The sequence below is a fragment of the Argentina anserina genome, chromosome 5, assembly GCF_933775445.1.
Source record: "Argentina anserina chromosome 5, drPotAnse1.1, whole genome shotgun sequence".
NCBI classification, from domain to species: domain Eukaryota; kingdom Viridiplantae; phylum Streptophyta; class Magnoliopsida; order Rosales; family Rosaceae; genus Argentina; species Argentina anserina.
The window spans coordinates 8,275,627-8,296,063 of NC_065876.1; the positions used below are offsets into that span (position 1 = coordinate 8,275,627).

General features: G+C 37.5%; 1 protein-coding gene across 1 annotated transcript; it reads right to left on the minus strand.

Moving 5' to 3' along the window:
* Window positions 1-2,643: 2,643 nt before the first annotated feature.
* On the minus strand, window positions 2,644-19,089 carry LOC126795433 (uncharacterized). The gene is made up of 4 exons (XM_050522273.1): window positions 18,900-19,089; window positions 3,140-3,270; window positions 2,784-2,954; window positions 2,644-2,652 (listed from the first exon to the last, which is right to left on the minus strand). Exons 1-4 carry the CDS (start codon window positions 19,087-19,089, stop codon window positions 2,644-2,646), a joined length of 501 nt encoding a protein of 166 aa, XP_050378230.1.
* Window positions 19,090-20,437: the final 1,348 nt, after the last annotated feature.

Sequence of the window (20,437 nt, forward strand, 5' to 3'; positions counted from 1 at the left end):
CTTATGGTCTAGGAATGGTTCATGCTCGAAACTGCATCGGAGTTTGATTTAGTACCATCGGGAGGAGAACCAAGGGTTTTCCTTGGTAGTGTCACGGTGCAACCCACTTTGATCACGAGGATCATACAGGCTCAGGCTCGGGATCGACTCTCTCAAGCTAAGTTGGCAGATCTTGTACTTGATACGCTTGATGAGTGCCCTTCTGAGTGGTGAGTTGGACCCGATGGAGGGTTGAGGTTTGGGGCAAGATTGTGTGTTCCAGATTGTGATGATCTCCGGGAAGAGGTCCTTCGTACGGCACATCGATCACGTTATACCGTTCATCCATGGAACAACAAGATGTACAAGGACCTTTGCAGACAATTCTGGTGGAACGGTATGAAGAAGGATGTAGCGGAGTTTGTATCGAAGTGCCTTACATGTCAGCAAGTGAAAGCAGAACATCAACGACCAGCTGGCATGTTGAAACCACTGACTATTCCCCTTTGGAAGTGGGAGCAGATATCTATGGATTTTGTGACCGGATTGCCTAGATCGAAGAAGGGTCACGATGCCATATGGGTGATTGTCGATCGGTTGACGAAGTCGGCTCATTTTCTCCCAGTGTCGATGAAGTACTCAGTGGACGTGCTTGGGAAACTATATGTGGATGAGGTAGTGAGACTCACAGAAATACGTATATAATATTTATACGCACAGAAATACGTATATAATATTTATACGTACAGAAATACGTATTAATGGTATATTTGTGCAGTAACTGTGAATAGTAACAGTGAACAGTAACCCTGAACAGTAACTTCGTAAAATCAAAAATTTGCTGAACAGTAACCGATTATTACTGTTTTGGCACTTAAAGGTTTACGAAACGATTCTAAATTCTTTTCTTATCTTTTCAAGGTGATCGTTAAATCGAGGAAAGGAATTATCATCGGGAATTGTGGAATTACGCTCGAGTCGATAAGGTGAGTAAAATCTCACATATTTACGAATCTACCCCGCGGTGATTCAAGATTTTGCAAGAGTATTAATTAATGAATTACAACATGTATACAATTTAGTGGATTACATATATACTGTATAATGGTAATAAGTACATATATATATATATATAATTCATTATATTATATACTGTTATTAATTCATTAGAAATGGTCATTCGATGACGGAAGTTTGTGTATTGAGCATGTGTGGTGAAATATGACATGTATAAGATATAGTGGACTATATATGTATTGTATAAATGGTAAATAAGTACGAATATATAGTTTACTATATAATATACTGTTATGATTTTATTGTGATTATATTGAGCATGTGATTTGAATTGTACAATATGATGTGAGATTATTGTACGTGATTTTTAACATTGAGATTGTTAAAATGTGAATTGTCTTCGGACCTGATTTTTGGTACAATATGATGTGAGATTATTGTACGTGTTTGGCAAGTCGAAACCTAGCCTTTGGCCGGGCGAAAGTTACGATACAGTTAGAGCTCTAGTCTGTCTGCCTTAATACTGCATGTGAGGTAACGGGTGGTTATCTGCTCATGGGTACTCAGTTTATTTTGGATGTTGGGTAGTGGGTGGCTATCCAATATCAGCGGTGTATTACGAGAGGGGTAACAGATGTGTACCAGCGTTCTTGGTACCCGTATTATAAATGCATTGGGTAACCAGAAGGGTTACTTAATTTTCTCATGAGCGCTTCATTTCATTTTTCTTTGGGACAACCAGATGGGCTGTCCATTGACTCATGAGGTCATTTATATTTGTTGTTTTGTGATATTTCGTATATTTTGATATGCGAATTATATTTGATTTTTACTCATACGAGCTATAAGCTTACCGGGTTTGTGTTTACAATCCCGGTGCACCAACTCGATGGTGTAGGGGATAATTCCGCATGTGCTGATTAGTGGAGGTTGAGTGACGACTACAGAGGCTTGAAGTCGTTCGCATCCTACTGTGGTGAGGTTTTAACGTGATTTGTGTGCGAGATTGTGTAATTTTATTTTTGAGATTTGTGAGTGATTTGTGAGGATTATTACATTTCCATTTTATGTATGGATTATAAATTTTGGTTGTAATAATTGGTTTTCTGAGTTGTATTGAGAACTCAGAATTGATCCGCTGATACACTTAATGATTTCGATTTATTTGAGATTATTTTGTGTTTAACGACTTTAGAATTTGGAGTTTTTTTTTAGCTCGAAATTTTGGGGTCGTTACATGATTCTCATAAGATTGTTGTTAATGACTGAACTTGTAATAATTAACTGAATATTTGCCGAACTTTTTGACAATATGATAAAATGTCTGTATAATACGTACACGTATTATATATACACGTCAAGACGTCCGGCAGTTAACTGTGATAAATACAATGCTTAAGCACAGTGGAAGCTCAGAAAAGAATAATAGACTTGTTATTACAATGTATTGGTGATGCAACGCACAGCTGAATTCTCCAAAACCAGAAAAGCTGAAATCTTCATATATTAATCAGTGTTCTATTTTTCACTCCTTAGTTTTATTCCATTTCCATAACACATGCATATACTAGTAGTATCATCGGACCACGAAGTAATCAGTACTGGTCTGCATACTTATTTTTCCCATCCACCAGATCATGATTATCATTACTCGTCCTGAAAAACAAGGAGAATAAATATGTAAACTACTGCCATTGCCATAGCGAAATAGAGAATAGGAACTTAGGAAGTAAAGAAGCCGATTAATTAAGGACATGCTGATTGCTAAACCATCAATCCAAAATTACCGCTGAACGAAAAGAGAGGGCAACAATAATTTGTCCATAGGCTTCATCATTCCTCCATACATCATATTCAGTCGCTTCTATTTGCGCTTCGTCCCCCGTCTCAAGTTGACCCTCTAATGCATGATTTACTGCATTAATTGTTAAAACAAGAAACTTAGAATGAAAATCATTCTTTAATATTAAAGGAAAAAAAAAAGAGAGAGTTAAAATAACAACAGTATACACACACACATCTCTGCCGTTCAGTTTCTAGAACATAATGTATAAACAGTACTTCCTGCAAATTTTCAGCCTTAACATGCATATCGAAACAACATATATAAATATTTGTATGTATGTACGTGTAATTTATATACAACATACTCGCAAATTCCAACTTCCTCTTCTGTAACATAATCCCCGTCATGTACCCGAACCCGAAGATTTTCAATACCATCATCTATCTCCAACTGAAGTTGTTCATGCCACTCTGGATTAGGCCCATCACCTGCAGAAATGTTCTTTTATTTTGGATATACTCATATATCGTAGCAATAGGTCAATTACTGGTATTTATTCTCCAAACAAAAGGGAAAAGACGTACGAATATTATTAGTAAGTACAATTTTAGCAGGATGTGCTCGAGCTCACACGGTTTAATTTCCCCAAAGACGTTTTACACCCAGCAACTAATCATAGAATGAAAGAAACTAGCAGGAGAGACCTTTGTACGTAGTACAACACAAAGAGGATAACTTACAGTATACGGCTTTGGTCCTCTGCTGCTGATTTTTGTAGTAGACGATGACACATACTTTTCGTATCCCATATACAGAAGATGCATCATGTATATATGTTTTGTTCCCAAAATGGGTTAATTAAATATTATATATTAAAGATGAGCATGTGAAACAACATAACACACCAACAAATAAGTCACACCAATAATAACACACAATCCTTGACATACAAGCACAATACCACACAATTCTTGACATACAAGTCTACAAGTTTTTACCATTGACAAAACTATCAATGTGTTCAATGTATTAATAAATTCTCAATTGTATATTAGTAGAATAGTTGTACTATCATCTCTATATAAGAACATCACCATAAGTTTGTAATAGATAGTCAAATATCAAATATATACACCAATTCTGGTTTTAATCTCTCTTGATTTCATCTAGTTTAACTTAGTATCAGAGCAAAGATCCGAGAGGACTTTGTCTCTTGTCTCTCTTTTCTAATTTCCTGGAATTTAAGAAATCCAATCATTAGAGTTCATCATCGTCACCTGTTGGAATCCATCAACGTCGTATTCTATTACTAGAACGACGGTCCTCTCTCTCTCTCTCTCTCTCTCTCTCTCTCTCTCTCTCTCTCTCTCTCTCTCTCTCTCTCATGTCCGCAGTGCATCTCCAGTTCGGCATTCTCATTTCGGCATCTTCTGCGCATCTCCAGCACCTAGTCCCTCCTCCACTAGCGTCTCAAGCCCGGGTTCTTCATTCCGGCGTCACTCCGTTTACAAATCTAATGTCATCTTCAACAACCCGACCCGCATCGGTCACTCATCATTTCCGTAAATTTTAGTTTTTTTTTGATAGATTGTTAATTAAAACGTCTATAATTAACCCTGTAAAATGTTATCGTTAGTATAAAATAAGCAGGGATCATTCAGTCCGGGGAATTAAAGGGAACTCTAAACTTTTAGTGTTAACAAATAATGAGGGGGGGGTTTGAGATTAATTATTAACTACTAAAATAAAACCTAAATTACTATTTACATGATCGACTTATCTTTAACAAACTTAACCAAATTCACCACTACACCACATAATTACAAGTTCGAACCTATCATGCATTCTAATTCGACTAATTACATCCTTTTTAGACACCAACACAATTAGAGCCTTAAGAGATCATCTAATCATGCAAGAATTCAATTAACATTTAGATTGACTTAGGGCCTAATCTAAATTTGCATGCAATCGAATTCAATAACACTTAGAGTAGAAATCAAACAAGACTACATTTAAGCACTAAATCTTTGTTGGAGACATGCTTTATGTATGACGTCACCCACCATGGTTTCACATGCAAATTTCTAGAATTTTTACCACTTTTAATCAACACAAACCGAACCTACTTAGGGCATGATTTGATTTGTGTCAATATGGTTGATGAATCTAGCACTCAAACACAATCTTAGGGACTGCATCCAAGCACTAAATTCATATGCACATATCTGAAAATTATCTAAAAGTATGAGAAAGATGGTTAGAACACAACAATAGAAATACAAACTCATTAATTATAGGAAACCATCAATTTAGCAAAGATCCAAAAATCCAATTAAACAATCTAAAAATTTCGATTCTTAATACAAAACAATAATCCCACACAAACATCATACTACAATCTTCATAGACAAAGTATTGTAGAAAATCAAAAACGAACAAACTCATGGAGATGAGTTGCGGGAATCACACGTTGTAGGAACCTTGGAGGTGTGTCTTCAATGGTGATTTCAGTGGAGATGGAATTGAAATATGGGGGAGAACGGTTTGCTGTTTTGGTGAAGGATGTTTTGAGGTAGTATTTTGGCTCTTGAATGCAAATGAGAAGTGATGTTATTAGAGAGGTGAAACCATGTATATATAGAGGAAAAAGGGAGGGTTTAGACTTGCCTCTTTCTTCCTATAATAATGTCATGTTTTATCTCCTTAAATCATGTCATGCTTTATTGCCTAAATCATGCCATGCTTTATTCATTTAATAATCATTTTCTATTTAATTGTTGCATGACTTGTTGATGATAGGATTTCATGTGCATGGCTTCTCCTTGTTTTCCTATAGTATTATCTCTTAAATCCAATCTGAAAATAAGAAAATAAAATCATAAGTAAGAGATACTTAGTTTCAAAACCTAACAAGGATTCCTAGCGCAAGAAGGACTGTCAAAATATCGCCAATGCGACCAAAACCTAGAAAGATGAAGACTCCCAATCCAACAAGGCTTCCTAGTTCTACAAGGATTCCTACTCAAACTAGGACTCTAGACCAATTATGTGTTTTAAATTCACGTAAGCACAAAAATGCATCCAATACCGCCCAAGACTCTTACTACGACTCAATGACTTAATAGTACAACAATAAGAGCTAAACAAAGTACAAATTGAGGTAAAAAGATGTTAAGAACGTCGCACAAAGTGCTCTTACCAACTACCCCACACTTGGCTTTTGCTAGTCCCTTAGCAAAACTAAACAAAACATTATTGCCCCTAAATGATTGCCTCAGAATCTCAAAACACATAGCTTTCAAGTTTAAGCATTTGAATGTAAGCACATAAATTCCAAGTTGCATAAACATGCTTCATAGTATGAATAAGTTAGATACGAGACAATAAGCATTTAATATGTTTTGTCAATCTAATCCTCATCACAAGGCATACTCTCTTCTTTTCACTCAGATTCATGGTTATCATTCACACACAAGTATATGCAAGAGAAAGGATATTAAGGCATCAAATAACTTGCATATTTCAAAAAATGAAAGCACTTTGTGAATAACAGAGGAAAACCTCATTTAACAACTAAGTGCACAAATTGACCAAAACCATATGCTCAACTCTTGTGATCATCTCCACAAACAAGATTTGCTCATTTTAAAAATCATTAGGATCATTAGATAAGATAAATTTTTAGGCTTAGCTAAAGGCATGGAATATCAAGGAATCACAAAGGTAATCTTATAGACTTAACAGAGTAAACATCATCCTTATGACACCACACACCATTAAGGGCCGAATATAACAAGTTGGGCATAATCATCATTCTAACCACAAAGTGGACATGGACAAATGTCAAGTAAAAATTTTTAGACATTCAATTACAACTCAACTCCAAATCACAAATGGAAGACAACATATCATTTTTTTTCTTTTCTTACCGAGTTCATCATTCTTTTTATTTTCTTGTTTTTTTTTCTCGGCAATGCTTGCTTAAAAACTTGTTGATTTTTTTCAAATGTCTTCCACCCACACTTATTTTTTGCATCAACTCAACAAGAATTCTGCCAAGTTTATAGGACAAGGTAGATGTAACTATACTAAGCATGAAGATAACATAGGTGATGAAGAAAAAGCTCAATGTAGGCTCAAATGGGGTTCAATTAAGGGGTCCCAAACATGACACATAAAAGGATACATGACTGTTTGGCTAAAGTGGTGGTATTCTTAGAAATTATCCAAAAATTCTTTTCAAAATTAGAGCATTTTATGACTTAAAAGTTTCAACAATCACAAAAGTGAGTTCTAGTAAATTCTAGAGTCAATTAAAAGTTATAACACATAGTTATTGAATATGCAAAGAATAGTGAGTTTCATGAACAACCACGAAATTTCATATTACATTTCATGAATAAAGTACATATAGGCTCAAAAACTCACAGGTTGTTATGGACTTTAAACTGACCAAAACATGTATGTCATAATCAATCAATCCAAATCTCACATGTTCATACCAAATCCACATCATCAATGAAACTACAATTTAATTCATATGAAATGCAAAACCATCATCTATGCATTTAGAGACATAATCATCATAGACTTTAGGGGCATCCTAAGACTCAATAAAGCAATACAATTTTTTTTAATTTATTTTTTTTCTTTATATCATGACACAAACAATAAATCAAAGTAAAAGCAAACAATCAATGATCTTGCAACCCTACCCCACACTTAGAAAATTACATCGTCCTCAATATAAGCTCAATAGTAAGAATATAATTCACAAGCATAGAATAAGATCACATATTAACACATATACAATTCAACCATAAGAGTGAATGGATTAGAAAATTCAAACTCCCGTAAACGACTCATCCACAGATACGGTTGAAAAGAGTTGCCTCAGATGCAGCGCTTCAGTTTTATAGTCTCTCAGCCTATACTCTCTCATGTTCATTCTCCGTTAGGCGCATCTCTCACAATTGTTTCCTCATACGTGTGCTCCTCAAATGGCTCATAGTAGGGCTTAAGTCGATGCTCATTCACCTTGAATGTCTTCTCTATTGTATCACTTTGAATCTCAACTGCACCATGAGCAAATACGTTAGTAACAACAAATGGGTCAACTCAACGCGAACGAAGTTTCTCTGGAAACAACATAAGCATCGAATGGAATAACAGAACTTTCTCGCCTACTTGGAACTTCTTTCCTCTAATCATTTTGTCATGGTAAGCACGAGTTTTCTCCTTGTAAATCCACGAAGCATCGTAAGCCTCATTCCTAATCTCCTTAAGCTCATTGAGCTGCAACTTTCGATGTAGACCTGCTTCATCCAAGCTCATGTTGAACTTCTTCACCGCTCACCATGCTCTGTGTTCTAACTCCACTGGAAGGTGACATGCCTTCCCATACTCCAATCCTTCCTTGTTGGACCTACAGTTTTCTCCAGAATTCCCTTGATATCTCTGTTGGACACTTCTGCCATGCCATTTGTATGAGGATGATATGGTGTCGAAACTTTGTGGGTCACTTCATACTTCTTGAGCAACGCCTCAATTGTCCGGTTGCAGAAATGAGAACCCCCATCACTTATCAAAACACGTGGTACTCCAAACCTGCAAAATATGTTAGTTCTCAAGAAACCTGCAACAACTTTTGAATCATTAGTCCTGGTGGCCTTTGCCTCCACCCACTTTGACATATAATCAATAGCCAATAAGATATATAAGAAACCTCTAGATGAAGAAAATGGACCATGAAATCTATACCCCACACATCAAAAATTTAGACAGTAATAATAGGAGTAAGGGGCATTTGATCTCTCGGACCAATCTTACGTATCCGTTGATACCTATCACAAGAAACACAAAACATGTATGCATCCTTGAAAATAGTAGGCCAAATCCACATTCCAACACCTTCAAAGCTGTTCTACGATGCCCAAAATGACCTCCACATGCCTCATTATGACAGAAGTTAAGAATTGACCTATGCTCATTTTTTGGGACACATCTCCTAATGACTTGGTCACTACATTGTTTCCATAAATACGGTTTATCCCACATATAATGTCTAGCCATTTTCTTCAATTTAGCCTTATTAGCATGCAAAAGTGTACTAGAAAAATTCTTAGTAACTAAATAATTGACAATGTCTGCATACCAAGGCACACTTACCTTCATCCCAAAGAGTTGCTCATCTCGGAAAGTCTCACGTAGTGGCTCTCTATCCTCATCTCGCACGATCCTACTCAAATGATCAGCCACCACATTCTCACTTCCCTTCTTATCTCGAATCTCAAGGTCAAATTCTTGAATCAATAGTATCCACCGGATCAACCTGGGCTTAGCATCTTTTTTAGTCATCAAATATTTTAAGGCTGCATGGTCAGAATACACAATAACTTTATAATGCAAAAGATATGATCGAAATTTTTCTAAAGCAAAGATTACAGCCAAAAGCTCATTTTCCGTAGTCAAATAATTTATTTGGGCCTCATTAAGAGTCATAGATGCATAGTTAATCACTGCATGCTTCTTTTCTCTTCTTTGGCCCAACACTACCCCAATTACATAGTCTAAAGCATCACACATCAATTCGAAGGGCAAGTTCTAATCCGGAGGACAAATGATGGGTGCACTAGTCAACAACTCTTTCAATTTCACAAACGCTTTCTCACATGTATCATTCCATATGAACAACACCTCCTTCTGCAATATGAAAAATCCTTGATGAATCTCCTATAAAATCATGCATGACCAAGGAAAGAACGAACCTCTCTCACAGTTGTGGGAGAGAGTAAGTGACGCACAATATCAACCTTAGCCTTGTCTACCTCAATACCCTTAGCAGATACAATATGTCCCAAAACTATCCCTTGATCACCATGAAATGACACTTTTCCCAATTAAGCACAAGGTTAGTTTCTACACACCTTCTCAAGATTAACTCTAAGTTCTCTAAACATGCATCAAAGTCTTTGCCATAAATACTAAAACATCCATAAAGACCTCAATGATATTTTCGATAAAGTCGGAGAAAATAGCAAGTATACATCGTTGAAATGTACCTGGTGCGTTGCACAACCCAAAAGGCATGCGTCGATAGGCAAAAGTGCCAAATGGACATGTAAATGTCGTCTTAGCCTGATCCTCCGGATGAATGCATATCTGGTTGTACCCACTGTACCCATCTAGAAAACAATAGAACTCGTGTCCAGCTAATCTCTCCAACATTTTGTTCATGAACGGAAAAGGTATGTGATCCTTGCGTGTTGTAGCATTCAACTTCCTATAATCAATGCACATCCTATGACCGGTCACCAACCTCTGGGGTACCAACTCATTCGCCTCATTTTTCACAACAGACACTCCACTCTTCTTAGGCACAATTTGCACTGGTGAAATCCACCAACTGTCCACAGATGGTAACAATTTATTAGTGGAAATGAGAATCAACAAGAAAGAGGGATACCTTTTGTATGGTTGAACTTCAAGCTCATTCACTATTTCGAAAATTTTGGGCTCAAAATTAGCCCACTCCTCTCCTGGGACACGGTCCCCATGCTTGTCAAATCCAGCCCCTTGCTCCATAACTAATTATTATGCTTCCAACGTCTCTGAAATAATATGTGCAATAGAATCATCTACAGAAAAGCACGAGTTAAGGTTAGAAACTAGGTACTTCATTGCCTAAAAAATGTTGAAGCTGATAACATCTCCATCAAACTCCCATTTGAAACATCGATGCATGTCCTTGTAGTCCTCTAGAATGGTCTCCCCAAAAGCAGTGGAGTTATCTACAAGGGTGATACCTCCATGTCTAGCACATAAAAATCTGCAGGAAAAATCAAGTGACTGACCTGCATAATGACATCCTCAACATACCCCTTACGGTACTTATTATATTGATCTACTAATTGGATAATCACATTATCATTCTTCAAATGTCCTAATCCTAGTGATTAATAAACATTATATGGCATGACATTTATCGAAGCACCTAGATCAAGCATAACATTATCAAATAATGTGTTACCAATTTTACATGGGACAAAGAAACTTCCCGGATCCTTCATCTTAGGGGATAGCTTCCTTTGGAGGACAGCTAAAATTGTCTCATTCATCTTCACTACATTCTCTTCTCTAATTTGTCTTCTTAAAGTGCAAAGCTCTTTAAGAAATTTCGCATACTTTGAGATCTGCTTGATACACTCCAATAATGGAAGGTTAACTTGCACCTTCCTAAAGACCTCCAACACCTCCTCATCAGATTTATCCTTCTTGCTCTTTGCAAACCTAGAAGGGAAAGGTACATACGAAATATGATTAGTTTTAACTAATTCATTTGAGTTAGCATTTGTACCTTTGTGTGCTTCATGGATTGGGACACTCTCCTTCGTGGAGGTAGCTGGATCTTTCTCTAAGTCATTCATCATAGTCATCTCATCACCCTCCTCAAGAACATGGGCCGTTTGGGCCTTCCTAGCAACACTAGGCCGCTCCTTTAGCTCGAGCCCACTCCTTGTCATGATAGTTTGGGCTTGCTCATTCTTTGGATTAGGTATGACACCACTTGACAACTTCCCTTGCTCAGAAAAATGGCCCATGAAGTCTACTACCTGGGCCATATGCATTTTTAGCTCCTCATATTCACTTGTTGACCCACCACCAAAGTTTGAGTCACGGTATTCAATTGACTTTGTCCAGCAGCTAAAGATCTCAACATCTCATCATAATTAGGAGTATTGGCCACGTTGGGAGGTGGAACATTGAGTAGTGGAGCTTGTGGTCTAAACTTGCCCTCCTCTGGAACATGGTACGCTATGTTAGAGGATGATGTCCCCCCAACTGCTCCTTCTACTTGGCCATTCTGCTCTCTGATCGATGTCATTTCTGGTTTTGGAACTAGGTTTTCTTTGTTCGGCTTTGAACTGTGGGCACTAGATCAGGTAAATCGAAATTCAATTGGCCTAAAAGACACGGACTTGTCAACAATTCTAACTCTGGATCCTCAAAGAACAATGGATTGAGCTCACTGCAACTTGATGAACCTGGAAATGGCGAAATGAACCCAAAGTCTCTCTCTTCATGAAATAAATATGACTCAATGGAAACGTTATCAAACTGAGCTAAAGGCTGAAGTCTTTTCAGGCGTACATTAAACTCTTCGGACCAACCACTAATCTTGGACATTTATGAGCCTGAAAAGAACAATTATTAGTAACTTTACAAAGTATGAAATACTAGTATAAGTAAATACAAACTTTTCTTTCTTTCACTTTTTTTTTTCTTAGAGTAGAAATCAAACAAGATTATATTTAAGTATCAAATATTTGTTGGAGACATGTTTCATGTATGGCTTCACCTACCATGGTTTCACATGTAAATTTCCAGAATTTTTACCACTTTTAATCAACACAAACCGAACCTCTTAGGGCATGATTCGATTTGTGTCAATATGGTTGATGAATCTAGCACTCAAACACAATCTTAGGGACTGCATCTCAGCACTAAATTCATATGCATATATCTAAAAATTATCTAATAGTATGAGAAAGATGGTTAGAACACAACAATAGAAATACAAACTCATTAATTATAAGAAACCATCAATTCGGCCAAGATCCAAAAATCTAATAAAACAATCTGAAAATTTCGATTCATAATACAAAACAATAATCCCACACAAACATCATACTACAATCTTCATAGATAAGGTATTCTAGAAAATCAAAAACGAACAAACCCATGGAGATGAGTTTCGAGAATCACACGTTGTAGGAACCTTGGAGGTGTGTCTGCAATGGTGATTTCGGTGGAGATGGAATTCGTAGTATTTTGGTAGAGTTTTGGCTCTTGAATGCAAATGAGAAGTTATATTATTTGAGAGGTGAAGCCATGTATATATAGAGGTTTAGAGTGAGGGTTTGAACTTGCCTCTTTCTTCCTATAATAATGACATGCTTTGTCTCCCTAAATCATGCCATGTTTTATTCCTTTAATGATCATCTTCTATTTAATTGTTGCATGACTTGGCTCCATCTCTTTTTCTTTAATGATCTCTTCTATTTAATTGTTGCAGGACTTGTTGATGATAGGACTTCATGTGCATGGCTTCTCCTTGTTTTCCTCTAGTATTATCTTTTAAATCTAATATGAAAATAAGAAAATAAAATCATAAGTAAGAGATAATTAGTTTCGAAACCTAACAAAGATTCCTAGTGCAAGAAGAACTCTTAAAATATCACCAATGCGACCAAAACGTAGAAAGATGAAGACTCCTAATCCAACTAGGTTTCCTAGTCCTACAAGGATTCCTACTCAAACTAGGACTCTAGACCAATTATGCGTTTTTAACTCATGTAAGCACAAAAATGCATCCAATACCGCCCAAGACTCTTACTACGACACAATTGACTCAATAGTACAACAATAAGAGCTAAACAAAGTACAAATTGAAGTAAAAACATGTTAAGAACGTCGCATAACCAATTTCCGCTGCATAACTACTCATTTACTTATTATTTTACGATGGGCGATGGAATTGAAAACTCTAAACCCCATGAGGTCTAGAAGTTTGAAGTATCTGTTAAGAATTCTGAAAGTTGTTCATTTGGGGGAGTCAAACTCAATGGAACCAATTTCCGTAAATGAAAGAGAATGATGACAGCTCATCTCCGAGGAATGCACAAGATGGGGCATGTAACTGGGATAATTCAAGCCCCTAGTGAAGATGATGTTGATGCCTACACTATGTGGGAAAATGATGATGGTCTTGTAATGTCAGTCTTGTAGAAAGCCATTAATGAGGACATAGTAGACCTTGTGGAGCAATGTGATACTGTACGGGCAATCTGGAAGACATTGGAAGACCTATACACTAATGAGTATGGTTTCATATAAGTTCATGAGTTAATGTGCACAGCTTCAGCAATGCAACAAAATGGGTAGCCAATGGCGCAGTATTTCACCAAACTGAAAAATATTTGGGCTGAGATTGATATGAAGCGTCCTTGCAAGATCAAAAATCAAGAGGATATTGTTTGGTACCATAAAGAAAAAGAGCTTGAGAAAATTCACCATTTTCTGAGAGGTCTTGATGCAAAGCATAACAATGTTAAAGGAGAGCTGCTCAGAATGACACAACCCCCTAGCCTGACTACAACTTTCACATATATCTGTTCAGGATGAGTCTCAACTAGAAAGTCTAAACCAAGCACAAGTTGAAGTTTCTAGTCTTACTGTTCAAGCGAGATCTCTAGCACCACTTTTTCAGCAATCAAATTCAGTTCCAATTCATCAGCAAGGACCACCACCTGGTTTTGGGAATCGTCCCCGTCCTCATTGCTCTTACTGTGATGATTCATGCCATTTTCAAGAGACTTGTTGGAAGCTGCACCCGCATCTCAAACCGAAGAAACATGGTTATTATCCTAAGGCGAAAGCAGCTGTTCAGTTGGTCCAAGAACCATATTTCTATGGTGTAACCGATCAGGATCATCATACAGTAGGTGAAGCTACTCTTACAGCCTCTATAGCTGATCGTGGTAAGATTGGTATGACTTTAAATATTTCTAACTTTGTTGGTTATGATATATGAATTATTGATTCTGATGCTTCAGATCATATGACTTATGATAAATCTTATTTTGCTAAATTATCTCCTCCATCAGTATCATATGTTACTAATGTCAATGGTGAGGCATTTCCAGTTTTAGGAAAATGGTCAGGCCGTATCACTCCCACAATAAAGCTTCTTAATGTGTTATATGTGCTAGACTTGGCTCATCATTTGATATATGTTCCACAGTTGAATACTGAATCTAAATGCTCTGTGACTTTTATCCCATGTATGTGATCTTTCAGGATCTTCTCACCAGGAAGTTAATTGGTCGGGGGTATCTAAGGGGCAGGTTGTTCCATCTAGATCAAACATACGCATGAGAGAAACTAGGAGCACAGTCCCATGCTACCATGAAATTAACATCTAATAAGCTAAGTGAAGTTGGTTATGACATCGTCGTTTAAGGCATCCATCTTTTAGTCTTATAAAGAAATTCATGCCTACTTTGTTTAATGGTGTGGATGAGTCAGTTTTACGTTGTGAAACATGTGTTTTGGCCAAAAGCCACCGTACTACTTACTCTCATAGTATTTCCAATAAAAGTGTCATTCCTTTTTAGCTTATTCACTCTGATGTTTGGGGACCCTCTAGTGAACCTACTGTGTCGGGTATGAGATATTTTGTGTTGTTTATTGATGATTGTACGAGATTGTCATGGGTTGTCCTTCTTAAAACTAAAGATAAAGTTTTTTCAGCTTTTGTTGCTTTCTGTACTCTTGTTCAAACACAGTATAATAGTACAATTAAAGTTTTTCATTCAGACAACGGGGGAGAATATGTTAATCATGTTTTCCAAGAGTTTTTTAAATTCATGGGATAATTCATCAAACTACATGTCCACAAACACCTGAACAAAACGGAGTGTCAGAGAGGAAAAATCGTTATTTGATTGATATGGCTCGCTCTCTTCTCTTTAGTGATCATATGCCTAAATATCTTTGGGGCGATACTGTCTTAGCCTCTTCCCATCTCATCAATCGTCTTCTGTCTAATGTCCTATCAGGAAAAATTCCCTTTGAGGTACTTGCATCCCATGTTTCCTTATCTTCATTTCACAATCTTCTTGCACGTGTCTTTAATTGTGTTGCTTTTGTTCATGTATCTAAAAATCAAAGATCTAAGTTGGATGCTCGAGCACTCAAATGTGTGTTTGTTGGATATAGAGGACATCAGAAAGAGTAGAAGTGTTATCATCCTCCTACTAGAAAGTACTATGTCACTATAGATGTTACTTTGTTTGAGGATATGAGCTATTTTACCTCTTCTGATACAACTCTCCAGGGGGATCATTCATATTTCGAAGAGTTGTATCATGGAGAGGGGGAGGAATTAGAAGAATTCATTCAGGAGAGTGAACCTTTGACGAATACAGTTGAAATTATTAACTCATCAACTCTCAAAGAATATTCCGATTGCGAGCCTCCAAACATCCAGGTACCAGAACCGGCCCCTCATGTCATCACTCCTACCCTTGACTCACATCTCCCTGGTACTGAAGATCATACTTAAGAGGTTAGTCTGTCTACTGATATCAGTAGTAGTGAGTCTAACAGTGGTCAATATGTGTTACCAAATAGGTCTACTCGTGGTCAGTCAGCTAAAAGATATGAACATACTCTACAAGCCAAATCGAAGTATCCAGTAGCCAATTATATGTCCACTAGAAGATTATCCAAGTCATATGAATCATTTGTGAATCAAATTTTTGTTGTATTAGTACCTAACAAAGTGCAGGATGCATTGGATGACCCAAAATGGAAGAAAGCAATGAAGGAAGAGATGGAAGCGTTGCAGAAGAACAATACATGAGAACTTGTTCCTCTACCAGATGAAAAGAATGTTGTAGGTTGTCGCTGGGTGTTTACAGTAAAACATAATGTCGATGGATCAGTGAGCCGGTATAAAGCACGACTTGTAGCAAATGGGTTCACTCAGACATATGGTATAGACTATGATGAGACTTTTTCTCCCGTTGCTAAAATGAATACTATTCGGGTCCTGCTCTCATTGGATGCAAGTTCAAACTGACCACTTCGGCAATTTGATGTCAAGAACACATTTCTTCATGGAGAGTTGACCGAGGAGGTATACATGAGTCTTCCACCTGGATATGTAGTTGCATCACCTGGTAACTTTGTGTGCAAATTAAAAGAAAATCCATATATGGCCTCAAACAATCACCTCATGCTTGGCTTGTAAGATTCTCACAGTTCATGCGGAAGGTTGGTTACAAACAGAGTAATTCCAACCATACTTTGTTTCTCAAACATCAACAAGGAAAGATTACAACCTTGATTATCTATGTTGATGATATGGTAATAACTGGTGATGACACTGTGGAGATGGATAGATTACAGAAACAGTTAGCCTCGGAGTTTGAGATGAAAGACTTGGGTGAACTAAGGTACTTCTTAGGCATTGAGGTAGCCAGGGGAACTGAAGGGATCTACTTGTGTCAGAGAAAGTACATCCTTGATCTACTGGCAAAAACATGCATGTTAGATTGCACACCTGTTGACACTCATATTGAGCAAAATCATCATTTAGCACAATATCCAGATCAGATACCTACTGATCGAGCTCGTTATCATAGACTAGTTGGGCGATTGATTTACTTGACTCATACTAGACCAGATCTCGCATATGTAATAAGTGTGGTAAGTCAATTCATGCATAATCCGCGTGAGGATCACATGAATGGTGTTGTGAGAATTTTAAGGTACTTGAAGTCAGCTCCAGGGAGATGAGTGATGTTTTCTAAACACAACAATAATCTTGAAGTATGTGGCTTCACAGATGCAGATTGGGCTAGAAATATCACATACAGACGGTCAACATCAGGTTACTTCACATTTGTGGGAGGAAATTTGGTTACATGGAAGAGCAAGAAACAAACAGTTGTGGAACGATCCAGTGCGGAAACTGAGTACAGAGGTATGGCTCATGGTGTGTGTGAGTTACTATGGCTGAGAAACCTGTTGTTTGATTTGGGTGTCAAATTAAAAAGTACCATGAAATTGTACTGTGACAACCGGGCAGCAATTGATATCTCACAAAATTTAGTACAACATGATCACACTAAACATGTAGAGATAAAAGCTAGATGCCAATCCCATCAGCTTCCTTTTGTTCCCACACAAGAGAAGCTGTCAGATATATTAACAAAAGATGTTTCCAAAAAAGCTTTTTATGATTCACTTAGCAAGTTGGGCATGATTGATGTGTATGCACCAACTTGAGGGGGAATGTTAAAGATGAGCATGTGAAACAACATAGCACACCAACAAAGAAGTCACACCAACAATAACACACAATCTTTGACATACAAGTCTACAAATCTTTACCATTGACAAAACTACCAATGTGTTCAATGCATCAATAAATTCTCAATTGCATATTGGTAGAATAATTGTACTATCATCTCTATATAAGAACATCACCATAAGTTTGTAATAGATAGTTGAATATCAAGTATATACACAAATTCTGGTTTTATTTCTCTCTTGATTTCATCTACTTTAACTTTATACATACAAGATAAAATAGAACTAGCATTTAAAAAAATAGAACTAGAAGAGCATCGGACTTACCTTCTTTGTCCGGGCTACTCAGATTACTTCCACCACCAACAAAAACATTAAGCACCCCTCAAGCCATTTTTTTTCCTACAGAAATATGAAATGTACAAATCAATCTAAAGGTGAGTGAGGACAAAATTTAGAGAAGAATGAAATGTAAGAAATGGCGGTCAGATGCTGACCCTGACATACCTAGGTCACGCCAGATCCATGGACGCCTTAAACGCGCTAGTTAACCCATGTGCCTAGCCCCGGGGTCTTAGATCACTCTCTATGGCCACAGATAGACCGGCCCGAATCCCAAGTAATTTGAACTCGGATATTTGCGCCAGAGATGAAAATATGAAACTCCCCACCCAACCCACCTAAGGAATCTCCTCGACTGGGGACTTGTTAACGCTACCCCCTGAATAGGGTGATCTCTGGTTTAATCTCCTCCTGCTTCGGTCCCCAGACCGGCGACCGGAGACCTGGAAGACCCAGCATGCAGACATGCCGATCCCGCAACCCCTCTGCTTGCTCGAGTATTGCCATTAACGCCACCCACGGTGGTTCGCCTTCAGAGATAGATACAACATACTGGCACGCATTCCCACATCGAGAGAATGGCCATGCACATTCCCTAGTGCACCTATAAATAGGTTGTTTAAATGACCTAAAAGAGGTAACGTATTCCTATTAAACTTATTTCGCACCGGATATTAACTTAAGCTTCAGATGGTCGAAGGCCGGCGCACCGCTGACCCTTTGACTTAGACTTATTGTGTGAAGGTCTCACTGAGTTGACACACCAGAATACAATGCTACGAGAAGTTCGGTCCCCCGGATTTTGCTCCCGTAACAGAGAGAGTTCTATGAATATATATCATACCAAAAAATAAGGGATATTAAAAAAAAGGAAAAAAGAAGGATAACTTACGGTATATGGCGTCGGTCCTCTTCTGCTGATCTTTGTAGTAGACGATGCAACATATCTTACCTGTCTCATAAACAGCAGAAGTTACTATAAGAGAAGATAAAAAGGAAAAGATGAGCAAAGAGGCCTCTTTCTCCGGGTTACTGAGATTTCTTCCATTATGATTTGTAACCTCAAGGACCCCTCGAGCCATTTGTTTTCTTTTACAAAGATGAAAATGTACCAATCGATCAAAACTTGAGTGACGACAAAGTTTAAGGAGGACTATCGAGTCTCAGACAAGGATGGAATGTAAGAGATGAATGACTAGCTTATATAATTGTAATAACGTACAGAATGATTTTGTAGCCATGAAAGATTGATCGCCAAGTCAAAGTAACCCCCAAATTAAGTTCCAGGTAGCGAGGAAGTCGGAAAAATGCTAAGAGCAAGATAGACTGATCTAATTCGTGGTTTCCATATACTGATTGCCAAGTCAAAGTGGACACAATAAAATGAATAACTGGCATGGCTTGTAGGGAAGAAAATCTTCTGTCCCAAATTTTTAGTCTCCTTCCCTTCCCCTTCAATGCCTCCATTGATTGATTGACATTTATCATTTCAGTCCAACTCATCTAACAGATATCTAACTAAAATAAAAATTTGAGTTAACAAAGATAAAAATCAGAAGTTGAGACCTATCACAGTTATGCATACATTTAGTGAAAATATTAGGTCCTTTTATTACGTAAACTGTATAGGGAATTGTGATTCGTGCTATTTTTATATGGGATATTAGAGAAGAATTGATCGTGGAACGTCGACTATTATGTTTGTTGCATCAAATCTATCTATTACATCGGTGAACGTCTTTTTGCATGTACATATTGATATAACTCCACTCCCTCACGTCTTATTGTATAAGTGGTACTGCCGTACTGTGATAAGGAGTTCCCAATTACGTACTTGATCGATAACGATCATGAAAATTAAGTTCCTCAGAAGCTCTACACAAACAATAACTTCATTTTTGTACGGACATATAAAAATTTCAGTTCTTTACTGCATGTGGAGAGTGTGTATATATATATATATATATATATATATATATATATATATATATATATATATATATATATATATCAATGTTCTAAAAATCCCCGTCTAGGACCGCCTAGGCGCCCGAAGATCCTTGGTCGCCTCGATTTTGGGCCGATTAATCCACGATTAATCCCCGATTAATCCTCTGGGCGCTGGTTTTTAGCTGTCCGCCCGATTAACGCCTAGCGTTTTTTAGAACCTTGATATATATATATATATATATATATATATATTTCACATGTGTGGATTCGGCGATTCCGGCGACTCGCAACGACATCGGCGATGGTGTTGGCTGTACTTCCCCCTCCCGGTGCGCCTGACTGTGACGGCTGGAGTTGTAGCGCCGCCCCACGTTGGCCAGAATATTGAAATTTCAAATTTCTAGGTGCTACATAGGGCTGTAAACGGTTCTAAAATAGCCAAAAATAGTGGAACCGTAAACCGAACCGTGTTATTTAAAC